At 48.0% G+C, this 18,611-nt stretch overlaps 1 protein-coding gene across 2 annotated transcripts in view; it reads left to right on the forward strand.

Moving 5' to 3' along the window:
- FBLN5 (fibulin 5) overlaps window positions 1-18,611 on the forward strand; it is a 78,882-nt gene that overhangs the window by 42,628 nt on the left and 17,643 nt on the right. For both annotated transcript variants that reach the window (XM_003902174.3, XM_009212147.1), the window contains exons 5-7: window positions 8,724-8,846; window positions 12,502-12,618; window positions 16,487-16,606. In XM_003902174.3, coding sequence (XP_003902223.1) covers window positions 8,724-8,846; window positions 12,502-12,618; window positions 16,487-16,606 — 360 coding nt within the window. The remainder of the gene's footprint in view (window positions 1-8,723; window positions 8,847-12,501; window positions 12,619-16,486; window positions 16,607-18,611) is intronic.

Here is an 18,611-nt window from a genome sequence, read left to right on the forward strand (position 1 = left end):
GATATAAGGAAAGTGGGAAATTTGCAAGATTTTTAGAAGAACTGCCTGGCCTTGGCAATTGTTTGAGAGTGGGATGTGAAGGGAAGATTTAAGGATGACTGTGGTCTCTAGCCTTTGGCCACTGGAAAACAGTGGCACTGTGAACGGAGACAGAGCGCTGGGAAGAGAGCGCTGGCGTGGGGAGTAGATGGGAGGGGCAAGGAGTTCACAGACTATGATACAGGTCAGGATGGGTGAGGAATAGGCTCAGAAGAAATGAGAAGGAGGGGCCCTTGGGGAGATGGGGCGATTATGGGAGTCAGGATCTACAGCATATAGAAACCGTGTTCATGAGTACTCAGTTAAAAAAGGGATGCTCTGTGTTGGAGGAAATATGTTGTCCTTTCTCCCCATTGGAATCTTTTGTACTTTTTGTCATCTCTTTGTGGGTAGTACTCCTAAGAACTTAGTCAAGATTCAGGGAATTGAGTTCATAGGAAATCAAAACCCCACCAGTGACCTAAAGGGAGGAGAACCTTCTGGAAGTACACAATGCCCTGCTCAAGGCATTGCAGCCGTAGGCACCCAACCACTGCAGGGTGGAGTTAAAGAAAGGCTCTGTCCGTACACCAGAAAAGCATTCTGTTTTGGCTAGACTGCTCGAGTCTTTAATAAGACTCCAAAAATAACAACTCTCTTATAACCAGCAGGCTTTATCTTAGAGAAGAATCTAGTTAAGAATCACTGCTTGATTTTTTCCCCATTTAAAAAAATAGTTTCAACTTTTATTTTAGATACAGGGGTGCATGTGCAGGTTTGTTGCCTAGGTATTTCGTGTGATGCTGAGGTCTGAGGTCTGAGGGATGCCATTACCTAGGTACTGAGCATAGTTCCCAGTAGTTAGTTTTTGACCCTTGCCTCCCTCCCTTCCTCCTCTAGTAGTCCCCAGTGTCTACTGTGGCCATCTTCATGCTCAGCTCCCGCTTATAGTGAACATGCTGCTTGATTTTTGAAAACTTAACTTCCCTCTTAGACTCTCTTAAATATTGCAATGACTTATGCACCAACCTAATAGTTTCTGAAACTCTGAGCAGGTTGCATGGATACAGAACCAAATACCACTTGGAACAGTCTAGCACCTTGTTGCTCAAAGTGTGGTCCCTGAGCCAGCAGCATTGGCCTCACGTGGGAGCTCGTTAGGAATGTAGAATCCAATGAATTAGAATCTGCATTTTAACAAGATCCCCACTGAGTCATACGCATATTAAAGTTGGAGAAGTATTGATTTGGCACAGTGAATTTTAGATGCAGTTTTGCGTTGGATTCATTTAGGTAACTTTGAAATAACACAGCTTTCCAAGCCTCAGCCCCAGAAATTCTGATATGTAGTCAGGCAGTTCTCTTGGGTAGCCAGGTTTGGAAACTACTGCCTTCTAAAGATTCCAAAATCTCTGTTGATGGACAAAATGGCAAAAATTTTAGTAAATGGAAATCTAGTTTGAACTCCACATCTGTTTGCTTTACATTCACGATAATGGCCAAAGCCTCATGGCTTTTTGGAAAAAAAAAAAAAAAAAAAAAGACAAACAAGCATGTCTAGATTGACATTAGACATGACTTGTCCCCTTCCTCTGGGGACATCTTGATGCATGACGCTCGAGAGGACGTGTGTTTCCCCTGGACCTGTGGCAGGCACCATACGCTGGCAAAAGTTGAATGGGCTTGGCCAATTCACTGCCCGGTTTGAAAGCAACTAAAGTCAGCTGATGTTTACCAAGTGCTCTGGGGATGAAAGTAATTACCCAAGAACCAAACAATGTGATCTCCATTAGTTGCATAGTTTGTCTCTGTAGAAGATCATAGCTTGAAGGGGCCTGTCAGAACTCTCCTCCAGCTCTCACTTTAGGGATAGACAAAGAGAATCCATGGAGAGGTTGGGACCTGGCTTCCAGCTGGTTTCATTCAACAGGGAAGGATATGTTGTTGTTTGGAAAACGGACCACATATTTGTTGCCTAATCAGAGGCGCAAAATGAACCAACTTTGTATTCCATGCTTAATCTCAAGTGTCGGGGAAAGTGCTGTAAACACAAAAAGATCTAGCTCCTAGTGATTGGCCAGGACCGTAAGACACATGGAGTGCAGATGGCCTAGGAATTCAACAGCGAGTTCTCCAACGTTGAGATCTTTAATTAAACAGGTGTTTGGGAAGTAGGTCCTGTGTAGCTTCCAGCCTTGGCTGGGCTCGTCTTGCTGAAAAATGGCACCGACCCAGCCCAGCAGCAGGCCTGAAACTGGCTTCACTTGGAGGCGTAGGAATGTGCCATTGTTATTTTCTTCTTTCTTATCAAGCCCCATTAGCTTGAGCAAGGAAGGAACAAAAATGGGCTAGGAAAACATGTTATTTCACTGGGTAAAAATTTACTACCAAGGAAATGATTTTTGCCTTGTCCAAAAAAGGAAGAGTGGAGGCCTCGGAAAGGTGTATCTTCCAAGGGCTCTTGGACAGCTTCTCCCAGTGTCACCCAGTGAGAATGTTTCCCTTTGGCTGATGCCCGTTCTCACACAAGAACAGAGACATTCGGCCGACATTATGTACACAGGCTCACAAAGTCAGACCTTGCCTGTTCACAGTACTGGAGCAAAGAAGGCACTGGAAGAGGCAAGAATCAGATTGTGGAAAGGTTGATCATACATGGCCATTAGACACATGTACCTTTATGCTTTTGGATGCCTACAGTTATAGAATCATAGATGGGCCCAGAGATGCCTGGGTGCAGAGGTGGAGAGGGAGACTCCATGAAGGAATGTACCCTGGCTTTCCTTAACTCTTGTCCAGATGTCCCGCCATGTGCCTGGGGCTCAAGGGGGAGAAGTCCGTGCCTTTGGCTGTGGTTGAATCACAGAACTAACCACACTTATAGCCCATGAAACCCCTGGGCTGTCATCCTGGTGTCTTTAGTGAATTCTAGAACAGCGTCTGCAGGAGGCAGAAACCAAGCTTCTTCTATCTCCCACAGCTGTCAGAAACAGCACCTCCCTGGGGAAGGGAGCTCTGTGTCAGGCAGTCAGGCTGGCACCTGTGCTCCTCTTAACTCATGAACTCTCACATCTCTCTGCGAGGCAGGCTACATCAACCCTGTTGCAGAACACCCAAGGATCCAGTAAATTGCCCTGCCTTATTTAGTTATCAAATGTGGGAGCCTGGATTCACACCCAGCTCTGTCTGCTCCCAAAGTTCTTATTCTTTTACCTGCTAGCCTTTTCTGAGGAGTTCTCAGCCCTTTGGTGTGTTTTCCTTTTAAACTTTGGTGCTTGGAGAATGACCTAGAAAATGTTCTACCTGTGGGCATGGGGAACCATTAGTGTTTTTGTTTTGTTTTGTACAGTTTTTAAAGGACATTTTATTTCTGTTAGAATTTGTGTTATGAAAACAAAGTATTTTCAGCTTTCAGGAATAAATGCTGAACTGTAAACACATGTATGTATATAATATGTGCATTCAAATAGAACAAATAGCTGTCATACATGTACATGTTATTTATATTTGAACATATTTATGCATATTTAATGTGGTATATTAAGTCTGTTATAACTGCCTATAGAGATTTTATTTAATAATATGTGAGTTAATACTAAGGTCGTACTTGGAACCATTACTTTTATATGGGACAGAAAAGTGGGTTGTGTGATGTTTTCTGAGAACCAGCCCACTCCCAAGGGGAGGACATAAAATGGGCATAAATCAGCCATGTGATACCCACGAAGCTGTCTGAGAAGTCCATGCAGTGAAGGAGAGGAGTGCCAATCCCCACTGGCTTCCTCTGCAGAGTCCTGCTCCAAGGACTAGAATGGTCAGCAGGTGTGTGGGCTGTGGCCCCTTCCCGTGCTGTCCTGTGAGTCAGAATGGAAGGTTCTGTTCACTTTGTTGTCCCCAAGATTGTTGGACAGTTCTATTTTGATGTGTTGAGGCCAGTTCCTTCATCTGGTGCCTTTGTAAGATCTTGACTATACTTTAAGGACATTCTTTTACTCCTTTAAAACATACCAGCCTGAGGGACATCCCTTTATTTCCATTGTCTTTGCATATCTGCCCACATGAAGCTTACTGTCTGGCTAGGGAATGTGAGACATAGCTAAGGGAATGAAATCCTAAAAGAGCTTCCCGAATATGTAGGCCACTGTCCTGGGGCCTGAAAGCCCTTTCTGTCTATGGCCTCCTTGGAAGGCATCGAGGAGGTGATACTCATAGGTTTTGATGACTTTCCTAAGGGAGCAGTTGTTTCAGATTGAAAAGGCCACTCGGTGGATGTCTCAAGGGAGAGGTGCCAGTGCAGGCGAGACTGCTAGGTGGGCAGAGCTGTGCTGCTTGACGCAGATGACGACTTCTTCCTGGCAGGGGCAGCGCTGGGCTTTCCAGGTTCTGGGAGAGTTGGTGAGCGCTTTCCTCCAGTTGCCAGGGTGCTGGTCACCTGGGCAGCAGATAGACATTGCCTCACCTGGGGAGAGCCAAGCCATGGTTGCTGTGGCAGAATCCTCCAAGTGCCCAGGCAGCTGACTGGTGTGATAGCACTCAGGAGGGAACAGGGAGACAAGAGGACTCTCAGTAAAGTCCGCTTCTGGGTACCATACAGCGGGAGGGAATATGCTCAATGCCAGTTCTTCCAAAGGTCATGGAGGCTGGGGAGGGCAGACACACACACACACACACGCACACACACACACGCACATGCACACGCAACCACTGTAGAGCATAAAGAATGAATGAATGGGGGCCAGGCATGGTGGCTCATGCCTATAATCCCAGCACTTTGGGAGGCCAAGGCGGGCAGATCACGAGGTCAGGAGATTGAGACCATCCTGGCTAACATGGTGAAACCCCGTCTCTACCAAAAGTACAAAAAAATTAGCCGGGTGTGGTGGTGGGCTCCTGTAGTCCCAGTTACTCGGGAGGCTGAGGCAGGAGAATGGCGTGAACCTGGGAGGCAGAGCTTGCAGTGAGCCGAAATCATGCCACTGCACTCCAGCCTGGGCGACAGAGCAAGACTCTGTCTCAAAAAAAAAGAAAAGAAAGAAAGAATGAACGAATGAATGAGCGAACAAGTGAATGAATAAAGGATTGAATGCACCCAGCATTCTTTTCTCTTAGGAGACTCTTCCTGACTATTGCACAGGAAAGGAAAGCAGACCCTGTTTGCACATGAGGATACTGACACTTGCCCAGGTTGTCATAGCTTGTACTTTTCCACTGATGCGGAAACGGAGGCCCTGCCAAAGAATGTCCTTGGAGTGATTCGATGTATTTTTCCTTCAGTGATTTAAGTCAAATGTATTTAATGTAAGAAGTTCCGCTGGGAGCTGGAATGTGTGATGAGTGTTTCAGCCCCCCGAGGAAGCCCACCCTGTGAACACTCCAGTTTTAGCTGCATCAGGTGTGTAGGCTGACAGTGGTTTGCATGGTGGTGGCTGTTTTTAAAGTACACACTCCCAGATGGGCTTGTCAGCTAGTTGGCTGGAAAAAGCTTTCTGGGGGCTGCGAGGGATTGATGTTTGCCGTTCATGTGTTCATTCATTCAATAGTTATTGAACATTTACCAGGGACGCAGCATGACACCAGGTGTGTTTTGAGGATATAAAAGGACTTATTGACTTCTCAAAATATAGTTTCTATTGACAATTCATTAAAGTTAGTGAAAGTTAAAATTTTAATTTTAAAATCTATATAAACAAAAGTGTCATATAACTGAGTTAATTCCTTTTTTTTTTTTTTTGAGATGGGGTCTTGCTCTGTTGCCTAGGCTGGAGATCAGTGGTGCAATCTTGGCTCACCGTAGGCTCAACTTCCTGGGCTCAGGTGATCCTCCCACCTCAGCTTCCTGAGTAGCTGGGACTACAGGTGTGCGCCACCATACCCGACTAATTTTTTGTATTTTTAGTAGAAACAGGGTTTTGCCATGTTGCCCAGGCTGGTCTCAAACTCCTGGACTCAAGCAATCCACCTACCTTGGCCTCCCAAAGTGCTGCGATTACAGGCATGAGCCACTGCGCCTGGCTGAGTTAATTCTTTAGTTCAGTAAAAGTGCTGGAATTTTTAAAAGAGTGAACTTCAAGGATTTCGGTTCTCGGCCTGAATACTTTGCACACATGCCCACGATGGGGTCCTTTGTGCCCTTCTGAGTCCAGCCTGGCCTACTTGATTGTGTCTGGTTTCTCTCTGTAGGACTTGGCAGGCACATTGTGTGGGACGCAAATTACACAAGCACAGAGGCTTGGGAACTTGCCGCCACCAAGCCCCTCCAGTGATTCTTCTCCTGTGTTGGTCACCCTCACCCTTCATTCCCCTCAAGGCAGGAAAAAGAACAGAAATTCCTAAGGCAGTGTTGTTCCCAGGACACAATTGCCATCCATCACTCCCTGCTGGGAAAATGTAAATATGCACCAGTCGATAGTGGCACTATTTATTGTCATAGACTTCACTGTGGGTTTGAGCAGGAGCGGCTTCTGGCCAAGCATTATTCACCAGCTCCCCTGGGAGGCTATGCTGGGTGGGCAGAGCTGGGTGGGAGGGAGGCAAAGGGGAGGCCTCACAGCTGAGAACAGGGCTGAGTCTTTTTCGCTGAGGCTGCACATGCTGAACATCAGGGTGGAGTGGAGGCCACCGTCATCTTGGCACCAGGTTCTTGGAGGTTGTTCATGTTTAGAGGAGGGAAAGCCGGTTTCATGGGATTCCCAGACAGCTGTCGTTTTGGGGTAGGGTGGGGACTGATCAGGGTTGTTAGTGTGGGGCTGCTGCAGGTGGATGGTGGATATGTGGTCATATCCCCTGAACCAGAGGGACCACTGCTCACCCAGTTGAATGTTTTACTGAACAAAGCCCCATGCTACACGAGGCCCTTGTCCTCAAGGAGCTTACACTTTTGGGTCTTAGACACCCCCATCCCCACCGTACGTATTCAAAGAAGCCAACTGAATAGATGATGATCAAGTCTGCAATCTGCAGTGTTGGGAGGCAGACAGCATGGGAGTGGGGTCAGTAAAAAGGAACAAAAGCTCAGTCCTCCCTCCTCAGCCCAGTCTGCCAGCTCCCCGCCACCGAATCTGCTTGGTGCTGGGTGGTATGACCTCTGTCAGACCTGCATGGAGTAGACTTGGAGTCAGGCAGGCAGGGAGGCCTGGACTCAGCTCTTGGCATGCTGCTTATTAGCTCTTTCCACTCAGTTTTCCCATCTGTAAAATGGGGATTGTGAGCCCACCTCACAGGGTGATGTGAGAGTAAATACAAGTAACAAGGTAGGTGTCAGGCACATAACACAGGCTCAGAGAATTGCAGCTTTCAGTATTACTTCTGACTGCACGATGGTCCATTCGGTGAAGGTGGAGAAAGGGTGTAGATGAGCAAACCCTGATGCAGGAATGAAGGGGGAGGGCAGGCGACCCACCAAGGTGCTGGTGAAGGCAGGGCTGACAAGGAGGAAAGGTGTTGGGGTCCGCGGGGCCAGGCAGATCCAGGAGGCACCATGGATCCTTGTGGAGTAAATTAGTGTGTGAATGTTTAGTGAAAAGTCTCTTCCTTTAGGTCAAAGTGAGAGCGTGGCATCAGGAGGTCCATTTCAGGATCTTGGGCGCTCTCCCCTAAAGTGCCGTGCAGGGAAGAAAGGAGAGGAGGATGTTTCAGTTTCAACAGTTTTGAACACTGACTGTGTAAAGTGTCTGTGCCAGATGACTTGGGAATGGCCATGAGTATGGCTTGATATCTGTGCTCTGAAGCTCTAAGTTAAGGAGAAGGGACCGACATGGATACAGGTATCTTCATGCCACCAGACAGATGGTAGTGGGCTCTAGAGCAGCCTAGAGAGACTTGCTGTGAGCAGAGGACAGACAAAGATTAGCCCCAGGAACTGTGGAGTGGAGGGAAGACTGGAGAGCTTCAGACTGAAAGATTTTCATGAGTAAATACCATTAAGAAACTGAACTGCCAGCTTCTGTTGGCAGCGAACTTTTTTTTTTTTTTTTTTGAGACAGGGTCTCGCTCTGTCTCCCAGGTTGGAGTGCCGTCGTGCAATCTCGGCTCACTGCAACCTCCACCTCCTGGGCTCAAGTGATCCTCCCAGCTCAGTCTCCCGAGTACCTGGGACTACAGGCGCATGCCACCAGGCCCAGCTAGTTTTAAAATTTTTAGTAGAGACGGGGTTTCACCATGATGCCTGAGCTCATCTTGAACTTCTGAGCCCAGGTGATCCACCCATCTCAGCCTCCCAAAGTGCTGGGATTACAGGCGTGAGCCACCGTGCCTGGCTGGGGACATTTCCTTTACTTCTGTTTTGTTCTCAGTGGTGTTTATCACAGTCCTGTGCACACAGTAGGTATGCAGCAGACCCCTGTTTAACATATGAATGAATAAGCCTAATACAAAATGGCTTTCTAAATCAAGTAATGGTTATTGTCAAGGTGATGCACCTTCAGGGAGCAATGGCATAGGATGGCAGAAGGGTGCCTGAGGATATGTGTTCCCTTCTTGGCATTTCCCTTTGTGGATTTCTGGTGAGCAGACTAGCTCAGCCCTCATTAGAGGTTAGTGTCTCCTAGAGGTGCCCATCAGGGAGGTGCTGCCACCTCCTTGGGTGTAACCTAGCAACCTTATCAACTGCCTCCCGGCCAAGACAAGCGAGCCACTGGCACCCCTGGTGGCTCCAGGGCTCTAAATGGATGTGGGTGACATTCTTTGACCTATGTCTTGTGTTACAGATGTGGACGAGTGTGCAACGGATTCCCACCAGTGCAACCCCACCCAGATCTGCATCAACACTGAGGGCGGGTACACCTGCTCCTGCACCGATGGATATTGGCTTCTGGAAGGCCAGTGCTTAGGTAACAGCTCTCTGGGGGGGTCACAGGGACTCCTGGAAGTTAACAGTTGCCAGGGGCATTGTGAGGTGTGGGCATAGCTGGCTGCCTAAGGGTAGTAAGCTTTTCTTTGCCAGGAAGGGTGGGAGGGGTGGAAGGCTATTGAACTTACATGTGTAACCCCACCCTTGAAAATCAGTTGCCATCATCGCCATCTTGTCATCATTATGGTTTTTGAATGTATGTATGTATTTTTGAGACATAGTCTCACTCTGTCACCCAGGCTGGAGTGCAATGCATGCACTATGCCACTGCAACCTCTGGTCTCCTGTCTGCTGCATTCTCCTGTCTCAGCCTCCTGAGTAGGAGTTGAATCATATAGGCATGTGCCACCATGCCCAGATACGTTTTGTACTTTTTGTACAAATGGGGCTTTCGCCATGTTGGCCAGGCTGGTCTTGAACTCCTGGGCTCAAGCCATCTGCCCGGGCCCCCAAAGTGCGCTGGAGATTTACAGGCGTGGCTACCACGCATGGCCTTGAGGTTTCTTTCCTGGTTTTTTTTTTTTTTTTTTGTATGGAGTCTCCTGTTGCCTGGCTTAGGAGGCAGGGTACGATCTGCGTGGTCTCCACTTCCGTAATCCTCCACCTCCTGTCTCATGGATTCTCCTGCTCCAGCCTCCCGAGAGGCATTACAGGAAGCAGGCCTTCACCATGCCCAGGTATTTGTATTTTTTAGAAATAGGGTTTTGCCATGTTTGGCCAGGCTGGACTGAAGTCCTGGGCCTGCAAATGATCTGCCTGCCTAGCCTCCCACAGTGCGGAGATTACAGGCGTCAGCCTCCCAAAGTGCTGAGATTACAGGCATCAGCCACCGTGCCCAGCCTCAGATATATTTTTTAAGGGCTATAGTTTTGGATATATTTTTTAAGTTTGATTTTACCTCAAGTTTCTTCCTGTCTTCACGAAGTTTATATCCAGGCCAGGAAGTGACAGAGGTGAGGATTATTTTGCTTTAGTTAGAAATAATGCTAAGAGAAGGGAACACTTTCGCTTAGTCACAGAAAAGTGGCAAGTCTTGAATGTGGATCAGTAAATCCTGATCTTACATCAGTTCCTTCCAACACCCTGTCTTTGCCCTTCCCCCCGATGACCACACCCACCCCATGGGCGATGGCCTTAGCCTTTTACTCCTGAGAAGTCAGTCGTCACCAGTGGAGAACTGCCTTTGCAGTTGGCATCTGCTATCTGATCTTTCTGTTTATTTTTACTGGAAGGTTATTTTCCTTTTTTCCCTTCTAGTTTTGGGTTTAGCCAAGTGAATGAATTCATAGCAAACTGTAGCTGTCACTTCAATTTCTAATTCTAGGGTGTGATTTCTATGCTGTGTTTTCTAGAAAAGCCCTGCCAGTTTGAATTCTCTAAGACACCGTTCTGTTGCCTGAAAGTCAGTCCTGGAGGAGTTGAGAAACAGATCCAAACAAAATCATGGAAACAAAGGAAAGCTACCTCTTTCCAAGTTTCTTGATTGAGGCTGAGTAGGTCTGCCCTCAAGCCCCGTCTGAAGCATCCTTGAGGCCTAGATTGGCTTGGTTCTCCTTTCCAGGCTTGCACGCGGGCGTCTGTGAATATGACAGTTGCTGTGCATTCAAACCAACCTCTGCTATAATGGAAAAGTTGATGCTACTTATTTGAACATAAGCAGATCAGTGAGAGAGAGTTATTTGTACAGGAACTTAATATGTCGAATTTCAGAGCTGGAAAGGATGTCGAATATTATGTCATCCAACTTTTATAGCATCGCAGACTGAGACTCAAAGAGAAGGAACATTTTAGACAAAGTTAAAGCGAGTTGGGTCAAACTTCCAAGTCTCCTGTGTCTCAGTCTAGTTTTTTTTTTCCCACCACAAGGGGCGCTGGAGTGGTGGGGGAGACCGGGATATAGCAGCCCTGTTACAGAAACCCTCTGATGTGAGGGGTGCCAGCAACTCGGACATTCCTCTGCCTGGGAGGGTTGTTCTCGTCCCGGGAGCATGGAGCTTTGGGAAGGATGCTCATAGATGCCTAGCATGGTACCATGTGGCCCAGCCACTCATATTCACATCTGAAAGGAAGACTTCTCCCAGTTATGGCTGAACTCCTGCCCTCCCCTGGCTAAACTCGCCTTTCCCTTTCAAAATGCAAGTTCCATAGCCACACACTGTCTGTTCTGTGTACCACTGGAGATGCTGCTTTTGCAGAAAAATGAGGGGTCGGGGGGGCTGCCTTTTCTCCAAGGTACCCCCAGTGAAGGGTACCCTCTCCAGCCCCTGCCGCCTGCCTGGCCTTGGTGATGTGCCCAGCTGCACTCTGGGAAGAAGTCAGGGCCAGCCACTGTACAGCCAATGGACCTTCTGTGCAATAGCTGCCCTGCACTCAGGGGCAGTGCAATGGGCCAGGTTAGAAGTAGCCGGGACTTAGAGACAAAACAGAATCACAGGACAGGGCACAGAATCTGAGAAGGGCTAAACAATAGGTAAGGGATCAAAATGGGTCTCGGAGGTGGAGTCCTTCCTGGCAGTAGGTGGAAACCAGGCCCAAGGACTGAGGCTCTAAGCCGGCCTCCAGAGTCCTGGATGGCCCCTGGTTCCAAAGGAACGGGGGGACCAGGGAGGAAACCTGGTGAGACTTGGGGAGGTGGGGATAAGGACCAGTTCCAGCTACAGTCAGATCAACTGGTCACAGCAGGAGCCTGTACTGGTGCCATCTCAGAGTCTGCCAGGAGGCTGGTGATTTCATTCACTACCCTTACCCCACAGGAATGAATTCTCCAGCCCATCATCACATCAGCTTGGGGTGTTGAGAAGTGCTTTCCCAATGACGTCAGGCTCCCCATTGATGGATACATGTTACAGGGAGGTCACATTGCCCAGCTCTGCTCAAAGGATCCATTCACCCACAGTGCCGCCACTTTCCCTGGCAAGGCCAGCTATGGCTTGGAAGAGGTGTGTTTATCCAGAGTTTTATGTTCACTCTGGTGCAAGGAGGAGATCCAGGGTGAACTCCAGCGTCCTCATATTACTAGATTCATGGGTCTCCAGGGTCATGCTGCCCAGCTCGTCCAAGCCTAACTGGCTCTTGTTCCTGACAGCTGGACATATTCATTGTTCATGGAGCTGGCAAGGAGCCTATTGGAGTGATGCTATGGATTCTTCTTACATGTTAAGCAGACTGGACCCTTCCCGGGTAGTGGAGCCTCTATATGGAATCTTCTAGTTGAATCTTAACTTTGGATAAATCTTAAGAGCTGGGTAATCTCAAATCTGAGAGCTGGGAAAAATTGGAGAGCCCATCTTGGACAAACCTTAGTGTTGAATCTTAGAGCTGGGTAAAATTGGAGAGCTCATCTTGCCCAACATCCCACTCAAAGCAGAAATTTCTTCTGCAACTTTTAGGATAGGTTCAGGTATTTATGGGACTGAGATGGGTTGAGGAGGAGAAAGATTGTGGGGAGACTGAGCCTTGTAATCGAGACAGCATCACCATCCATGACACTCAGTAAGCACTGTCTTGGCTCTTGTTCCCCTTTGCTTCCCTTCGTGATCCTGTTTGGGAAGAGCTAGGCAATCATGCCACACTAGTGGGGGCATCATTGAGTGAGATGGAGACCTGTCTCACTTTGCGTGCATTTCTGTTTCCAGACATTGATGAATGTCGCTATGGTTACTGCCAGCAGCTCTGTGCAAATGTTCCTGGATCCTATTCTTGTACATGCAATCCTGGTTTTACCCTCAATGAGGATGGAAGGTCTTGCCAAGGTATGTGACGTGCATGATAACTTGGACACGATGTGAGACACTAGCTGCAGCCTTCTTCAGCCCCTGGCAGCTTATGTTTGTGGGAAACACTGCTGCTACGGTGTACTCCCATTCCTTGTCACTGCCCACCTATCCCCATTGCTGCAGAAACCCGAGACCCGAACCTTGCTATGCGAAGCATCTCAAAAAGTGCTCTGAATATGGCTGAGGGTAGGACCCCAATCCTCCACCGGCTGGGAGTGTACAGTTTCATGGATTTGCTTCTTTTCTGTGTCTACTATCCAGAAGTAGCCTTGCTGGCTTTCTGGCCTAATCAGAAATTTGGTTCCATGTCCTATAGCCTAAGTTCAGTTTCTGAGGTCTGAGGAGGGTTGGTCAGGGTCCCTGACCCTCCATGAATCATAAAATAAACACATCCATGCTAGGCAGGGGTGTCGTGGGCAGTTCTGAGGCCTCTCATTACACTTTTCCCTCCAACCTGTGCCAGCACGGCCTGTTCCTTAGCAAAGGGTCTAGTGGTGGTGGTAACGTCCCCTGCTACTCAGCATGCCCCCACAAAACCAGACTGAAACAAAGGCATTTTTTGGCTTTCACATGATCACTTGAAATACTGATAAGTAAGAAAAACAAGTTGCATGCCTATTGTGGTTTCCATCTGAAGGTTTCTTCTGCTCAGGAAGTGAACGGGGGACTTAAGACCCAAGGAATTAGCGCAAATCCTGCTTTGGCCCCCGGCTTCCCCCTCAACTTCCAGCTCCCGGCCCAGGCCTCCAGCCCCTGGCAGCTGCTTGGCCCAGGTTGGAGTTGGAGGCAGTGCTGCGACACAGAATGAGGTCTTTGTCTGGAGACCTCAGGTTTTGCAAGGCCCATTTCCTTGTTTCATTCACCCTTGGAGTTCTGGCTGGCAGGCTCCTGGCCATCGAATTTGGAGGATATTATGTCTCCTTTACTTTAATTGTAGCTAAATCGTCAGTAAACAGGAAGGCATCAGTGTTAAATAGTTTGATCCTGGATTCTTTCTAAGTCTCTCCTCCAAAGCTCGTTCTGCTAATTGTTCCAAGAAGTCTGGACTGTGTTCCTCACACCAAAAGAGGTCATTTTCTTCTGAGAGTAGTCGCCAGGCCGGGAGGTTGAGGAAGCGGATAAACAAGGGCCCTTCCTTCCCACTGGAGCAGGAGCGGGTGCCTGGCTCCCTTGCTGCTGCGATAAGCGGCTTAGGGCAGATGCAGGCTGCTCTGTGCCAAGGCCTGAGATTGGAGGTACTGGCCACAGGCTGGCACAGTGCACCCAGTACCTCCTGAGGCATAGCCATGCTCAATCCAAAAGGCACCTGTGTCCTTCAGGTCTCTGAGGGACAGGTGTGTGAGAAAAAGCAGATAATACACCTGGCAGTGCCAAGTCCACAGCACAATAAAGCAGCAGGCCCGGCACCCAGGCCTGGGTATGGGCACTTGGCCACTGGGATGCTGCATCAGCAGGGCTGATGGGCAGCACAGGGTGTCGCATACTCCAGTGAGCTTTTGCAATCCTGACTCTTCGTATGTGGGAGAGTGCTTTGCACATTCAGAGCATTATCACGTCTGTTCATCTCACTGAGCTCTAATAATAAATAGCCTCGTGAGGTCAGCAGGTAGGTGTTTGTGGCTCTGCTTTACTGAAGAGGAAATCAAGGCTCAAAAAGGTTAAGCAGCTTGGCCAAAGTCATGCAGCCAAGTGGTAGCAGAGCTAAGAGTAAAACCAGGAACCCAGACTTCTTGTCCAGCAGGTTGGAGTGGGGCCCTGTGTGCCCTCAGCAGATTCAGAAGGGCATTTGGAAAGGGCTGGCAGGAAAGGGCAGTGAGAACCCCAGGTGGGCAGAATCATTTTGGTCGCCCTGCTCTCAGAAGCAGCTGAGAGCGGTGAGGGGGTGGAATGAGTTCATTCATCTCTGAGTGGCCAGCGCCTGGCCAGAGGCTGAGGCCACCAGCCCTAACACTTGCCAGCACTGTCCTGTCTGAACTTGCACTCAGTGGCTTAGCACAGTGGACATTTTCCTACCCCGTCCTGTCCCCAGTGAGGAAACCCCAACCTCCCACGGGCACCGGTGGGGGCCGGTGTCTTGCTTGACCCTCTCTCTAGAGCTGTTCATTTATTTATCTGTTTTCTCCCTGAGAGCTCCAGAGATGCCAGGAGGCAGGAACTTTGTGGCCATGGGATTCGCCTCCCCTTTAAGAAAAGCCTCTCAAGCTGCTCACCATGAAGGCTTTTAGCTCTGAAAACACTGACATCTCTTTTCAGAGGCCTAAGAGGTTTACCTGGACTTGGGAAGAGGATAGGAGGATAGAAAATCTCTCAGCTGGAACTTTGGCCATTGGTGTATGGAGCATTGTGGGATGGTACTTACCGTGGGTCCGCCAACGCCAGTGGGAAAGGGGCTCTTCCCTGCCCTCCCCGCACCATGAGCTGTGCAGAATGAATCTTGGTTTTTATGGAAAGGCCCCTGACTCATGTTCCAGTTCCCATTGTGTCCTTGTTAGCTAGTGGACTTGGGTACACCTGTCAATCTTCAAAAGCAATTGTGTGTGTGTGTGTGTATATGTGTGTGTGTGTGTTTTGAGACAGTCTAGCTCTGTCTACCAGGTTGGAGTGCAGTAGCATGATCTCAGCTCACTGCAACATCTGCCTCTGGGGTTCAAGCGATTCCCTTGTCTCAGCCTCCCGAGTAGCTGGGATTACAGGCACCTATTACCATGCCTGGCTAATTTTTTTGTATTCTTTTAGTAGAGTCGGGACTTCACCATGTTGGTCAGGCTGTTCTCGAATGCCTGACCTCAGGTAATCCACCTGCCTTGGTCTCCCAAAGTGCTGGGATTGCAGGTGTGAGCCACTGCACCCTGGCTATACTTTTTTTTTTTTTTCCGAGACAGGGTCTCACTCTGTCACCCAGGCTGGAGTACAGTACCATGATCTCAGCTCACTGCAGCCTCAATCTCCCAGGCTCAAGTGATTCTCCTTCCTCAGCCTCCTGGGTAGCTGGGACCTCAGGCATGTGCCACAACACCTGGCTAATTTTTTAATCTTTTTGAAGAGATGGAGTCCCATTATGTTGCCCAGGCTGGTCTCAAACTCCTGGGCTCAAGCGATCCACCTGCCTCAAAGTGCTGAGATTACAGGCATGAGCCACTGTGCCTGAAAAATGCTTAAACAATCTTATTGATGCATAATCAGTGTATAATAAACCGCACCATGATTCTATTAATTTTGACATACGTGTACCTGCATGAAACCACCACCACCACACTCAAGATAATAGATTTCCCATTACTCCTTGTGTCCTTTGGTGGTCTTCTCCTTAACCTACTTAACCTCTAAAGTGGGGCAATGGTCCTCATTGTAAGGATTAAGTGAGTGTAAGATCCTTTCCTAATGAGCAAAGTTATTTATGCATAATAAATATATTATTAGAATCATCATGGTTATTTGTTAACCTGAAACTTCCAAGTCAGTGAGGGTGAGGGGAGTTCATGGACGAAATGTAACAGGTGATAGGAAGGAGCAGGTGTTGCCTGGAAATTCCTGGCGGGGGGTGTTGGAGCATAGACTTACTAGCAGGTGTATATGCGTATATGTTTATATCATGTGTATACATATGGTTTCCACCTTGCCTGACTTTTGACCCCAGAAGGGACATGTGGCTGGAGGCCCTGGTCCTTAAGTGAACACTTTCAGATCTGAGATCATGCTCCCAAAGGTCCTGGATGGAGAGCCTTGGTACCTGCGACTCTGGTCTCCTAGTAGTGGTAGATTAAGTTGCTGGTGCTTTTTCTGCCTAGTTATTGTGGCTGTTCTGTTGGGAGGACAGTCAGCAATGTGCCTTGGCTTTCCACAGATGTGAATGAGTGTGCCACCGAGAACCCCTGTGTGCAAACCTGCGTCAACACCTACGGCTCTTTCGTCTGCCGCTGTGACCCAGGATATGAACTTGAGGAAGACGGTGTTCATTGCAGTGGTAATGGGCTTTGGCATTGGAAACTTCCACCTGTACTTGGGGCCTGGGCAAGAGTTGGGGGTTGAAGGGCAAGGGCTTCCTTCATAGGTGTTTCCTCTCGTTTCCTGGACACATGTCTAGTTTGGGACATCCTCCAGGGCAGTGGGGTCACAATCACACAGAACAGAGATGAGTCACTTCCCGAAAGGTGATGTGGAGTCTCATTTTCCTTGTCATCTGACCCTTGACGCAAAAATCAATGGGGCTACCTTCTGGGACAGAGGTAGGGTTGACGAGGGAGAGGAGTCACCCGATTTGGCATGTTGGTTTGAGAGCTGTCTGTCCTCACCCAGCACCGACTCAAGTCTTGGCGATATCACAGAAAGTACTTACAGAGGACAGTGACCCAGGAATAATAGCATATCTTTTCGGGCAGGGTTGGGGGGAACATTGAATGAATGAGATCATGTATGGAAGCACACATGCTCTGTGAACTTCTGAAATAATCAGTGCCTCACTCCAGGCCTGGCACCCAGGGAACATGCAAAAAAAAAAAAAAAAAAAAAAAAGATAGTTCTCGAATCAATGGATAAATGATTGAATGTTGAATGAATGAAATCATAATAATTTGTTGTGAGAACATAGATGTGATAGGTTAGTTGACCTTTTATAAATTCCTTCCAAGCCCAAGGAAATATGATTTTCTGCCCATGCTAGTTTATGGACTCTATTATAATTTTCTTATTAACTCCCTCTTTTTTTCCCCTAGAAAGTTCAATTTATTTTCTTAGTTAGAAAAATATTACTGGATTGTAAACTCCTTGAGAATAGGGACCACCTCTTACTCATATTTATCTCTGTAGCATCCCACATAGAACCACACACAACTCGTTTTCTTTCTTTCTCTCTCTTTCCCTTTCTTGCCTTGTTTTTTTAAAGGTTGGATTAAAGTACACTTCATTTCAGCCACTTCTGGCATCATCAGCAGTTGTGAAGTAGCAAAGTCTAAATTAATAATGCTTCGCTGTGCTTTTCAAAATAAGTGGGCCATACACTAGGGCGTGAAAAATCTTTTTGTTCTGCAGAATGGAAAGTTTCCTAATCCGGGTTTTATTGTAACAGGAACTGACCCAGGTCATGAATGGAACTTGTGTGATAGTCTCACTGACGCCTGAAGTGTTCTGGGGACAGAGTCCCATGAAACAAATGAACACCTCTCCCCAGGGCCAGGACAGTCAGAGCCACAAGCAGGCAGTTACAGAGAGCCTTGGGCTGATTAAATATAAGGCCCAGAAACAGAAATAAAATACCCCCAGGCATGAAAAGCCACTTTCTTCCTAGATTTCAGTTCCCTCCATGGCATTCCTTGGGGAATTGGGGCCAAGGAACTAAGAAGTTTAGAAAATCTAACATGATGTGGTGAGATGATTTGTTTCTCCAGAATGCTCTGTTAATCCACAGATGTTTATTGCCCCACTGCGTAGGCTGTATGGTAGAGTGACCCTGGAGGAGCTGAGTTCAAAATCCAGCTCTACCATGTACTATTTTTCTTGAGCAGGTCACTCCCTGAGTCTCAGTTTCATCCTTTGTTAAAAAAAATCAACCAGCCAACCAACCAACCAACCACCCTCCTAGAGTGGTCAAAAATTAAATAAGTTGGCACAGTCCAGAGGGTGGCCCAGCTCCAGGCTGGTTCCAGGCTGGCTGGAAGCTGCTGCTTCCCCTGTCCCAGGGAGGATCCAAGGTAGGCGGGCCATGGAGAGACAAATATTCGTGCCCACCCCACACCACTCTGGACTTTTCTCTTTCAAGGAGGTTTTTTTGGACACAGTGGAGTTTTAGTCATTACGTGTTAATTTATCTTCCCTAAGTGTAGGTGTAAGAGACTTTTGGCTTCTTGAGAAGCTTACATCCATGTCAATTTGGCAAAGATTTTCAGTTGACTCATTTTGCCCCAAACGGCCAACTTGTCCTCCATGTTCTCCATGATGCACACCCTCCTGAAGATTTAATGTGACCCCGGGAT

The sequence above is a fragment of the Papio anubis genome, chromosome 7 (assembly GCF_008728515.1).
Source record: "Papio anubis isolate 15944 chromosome 7, Panubis1.0, whole genome shotgun sequence".
Taxonomy (NCBI): domain Eukaryota; kingdom Metazoa; phylum Chordata; class Mammalia; order Primates; family Cercopithecidae; genus Papio; species Papio anubis.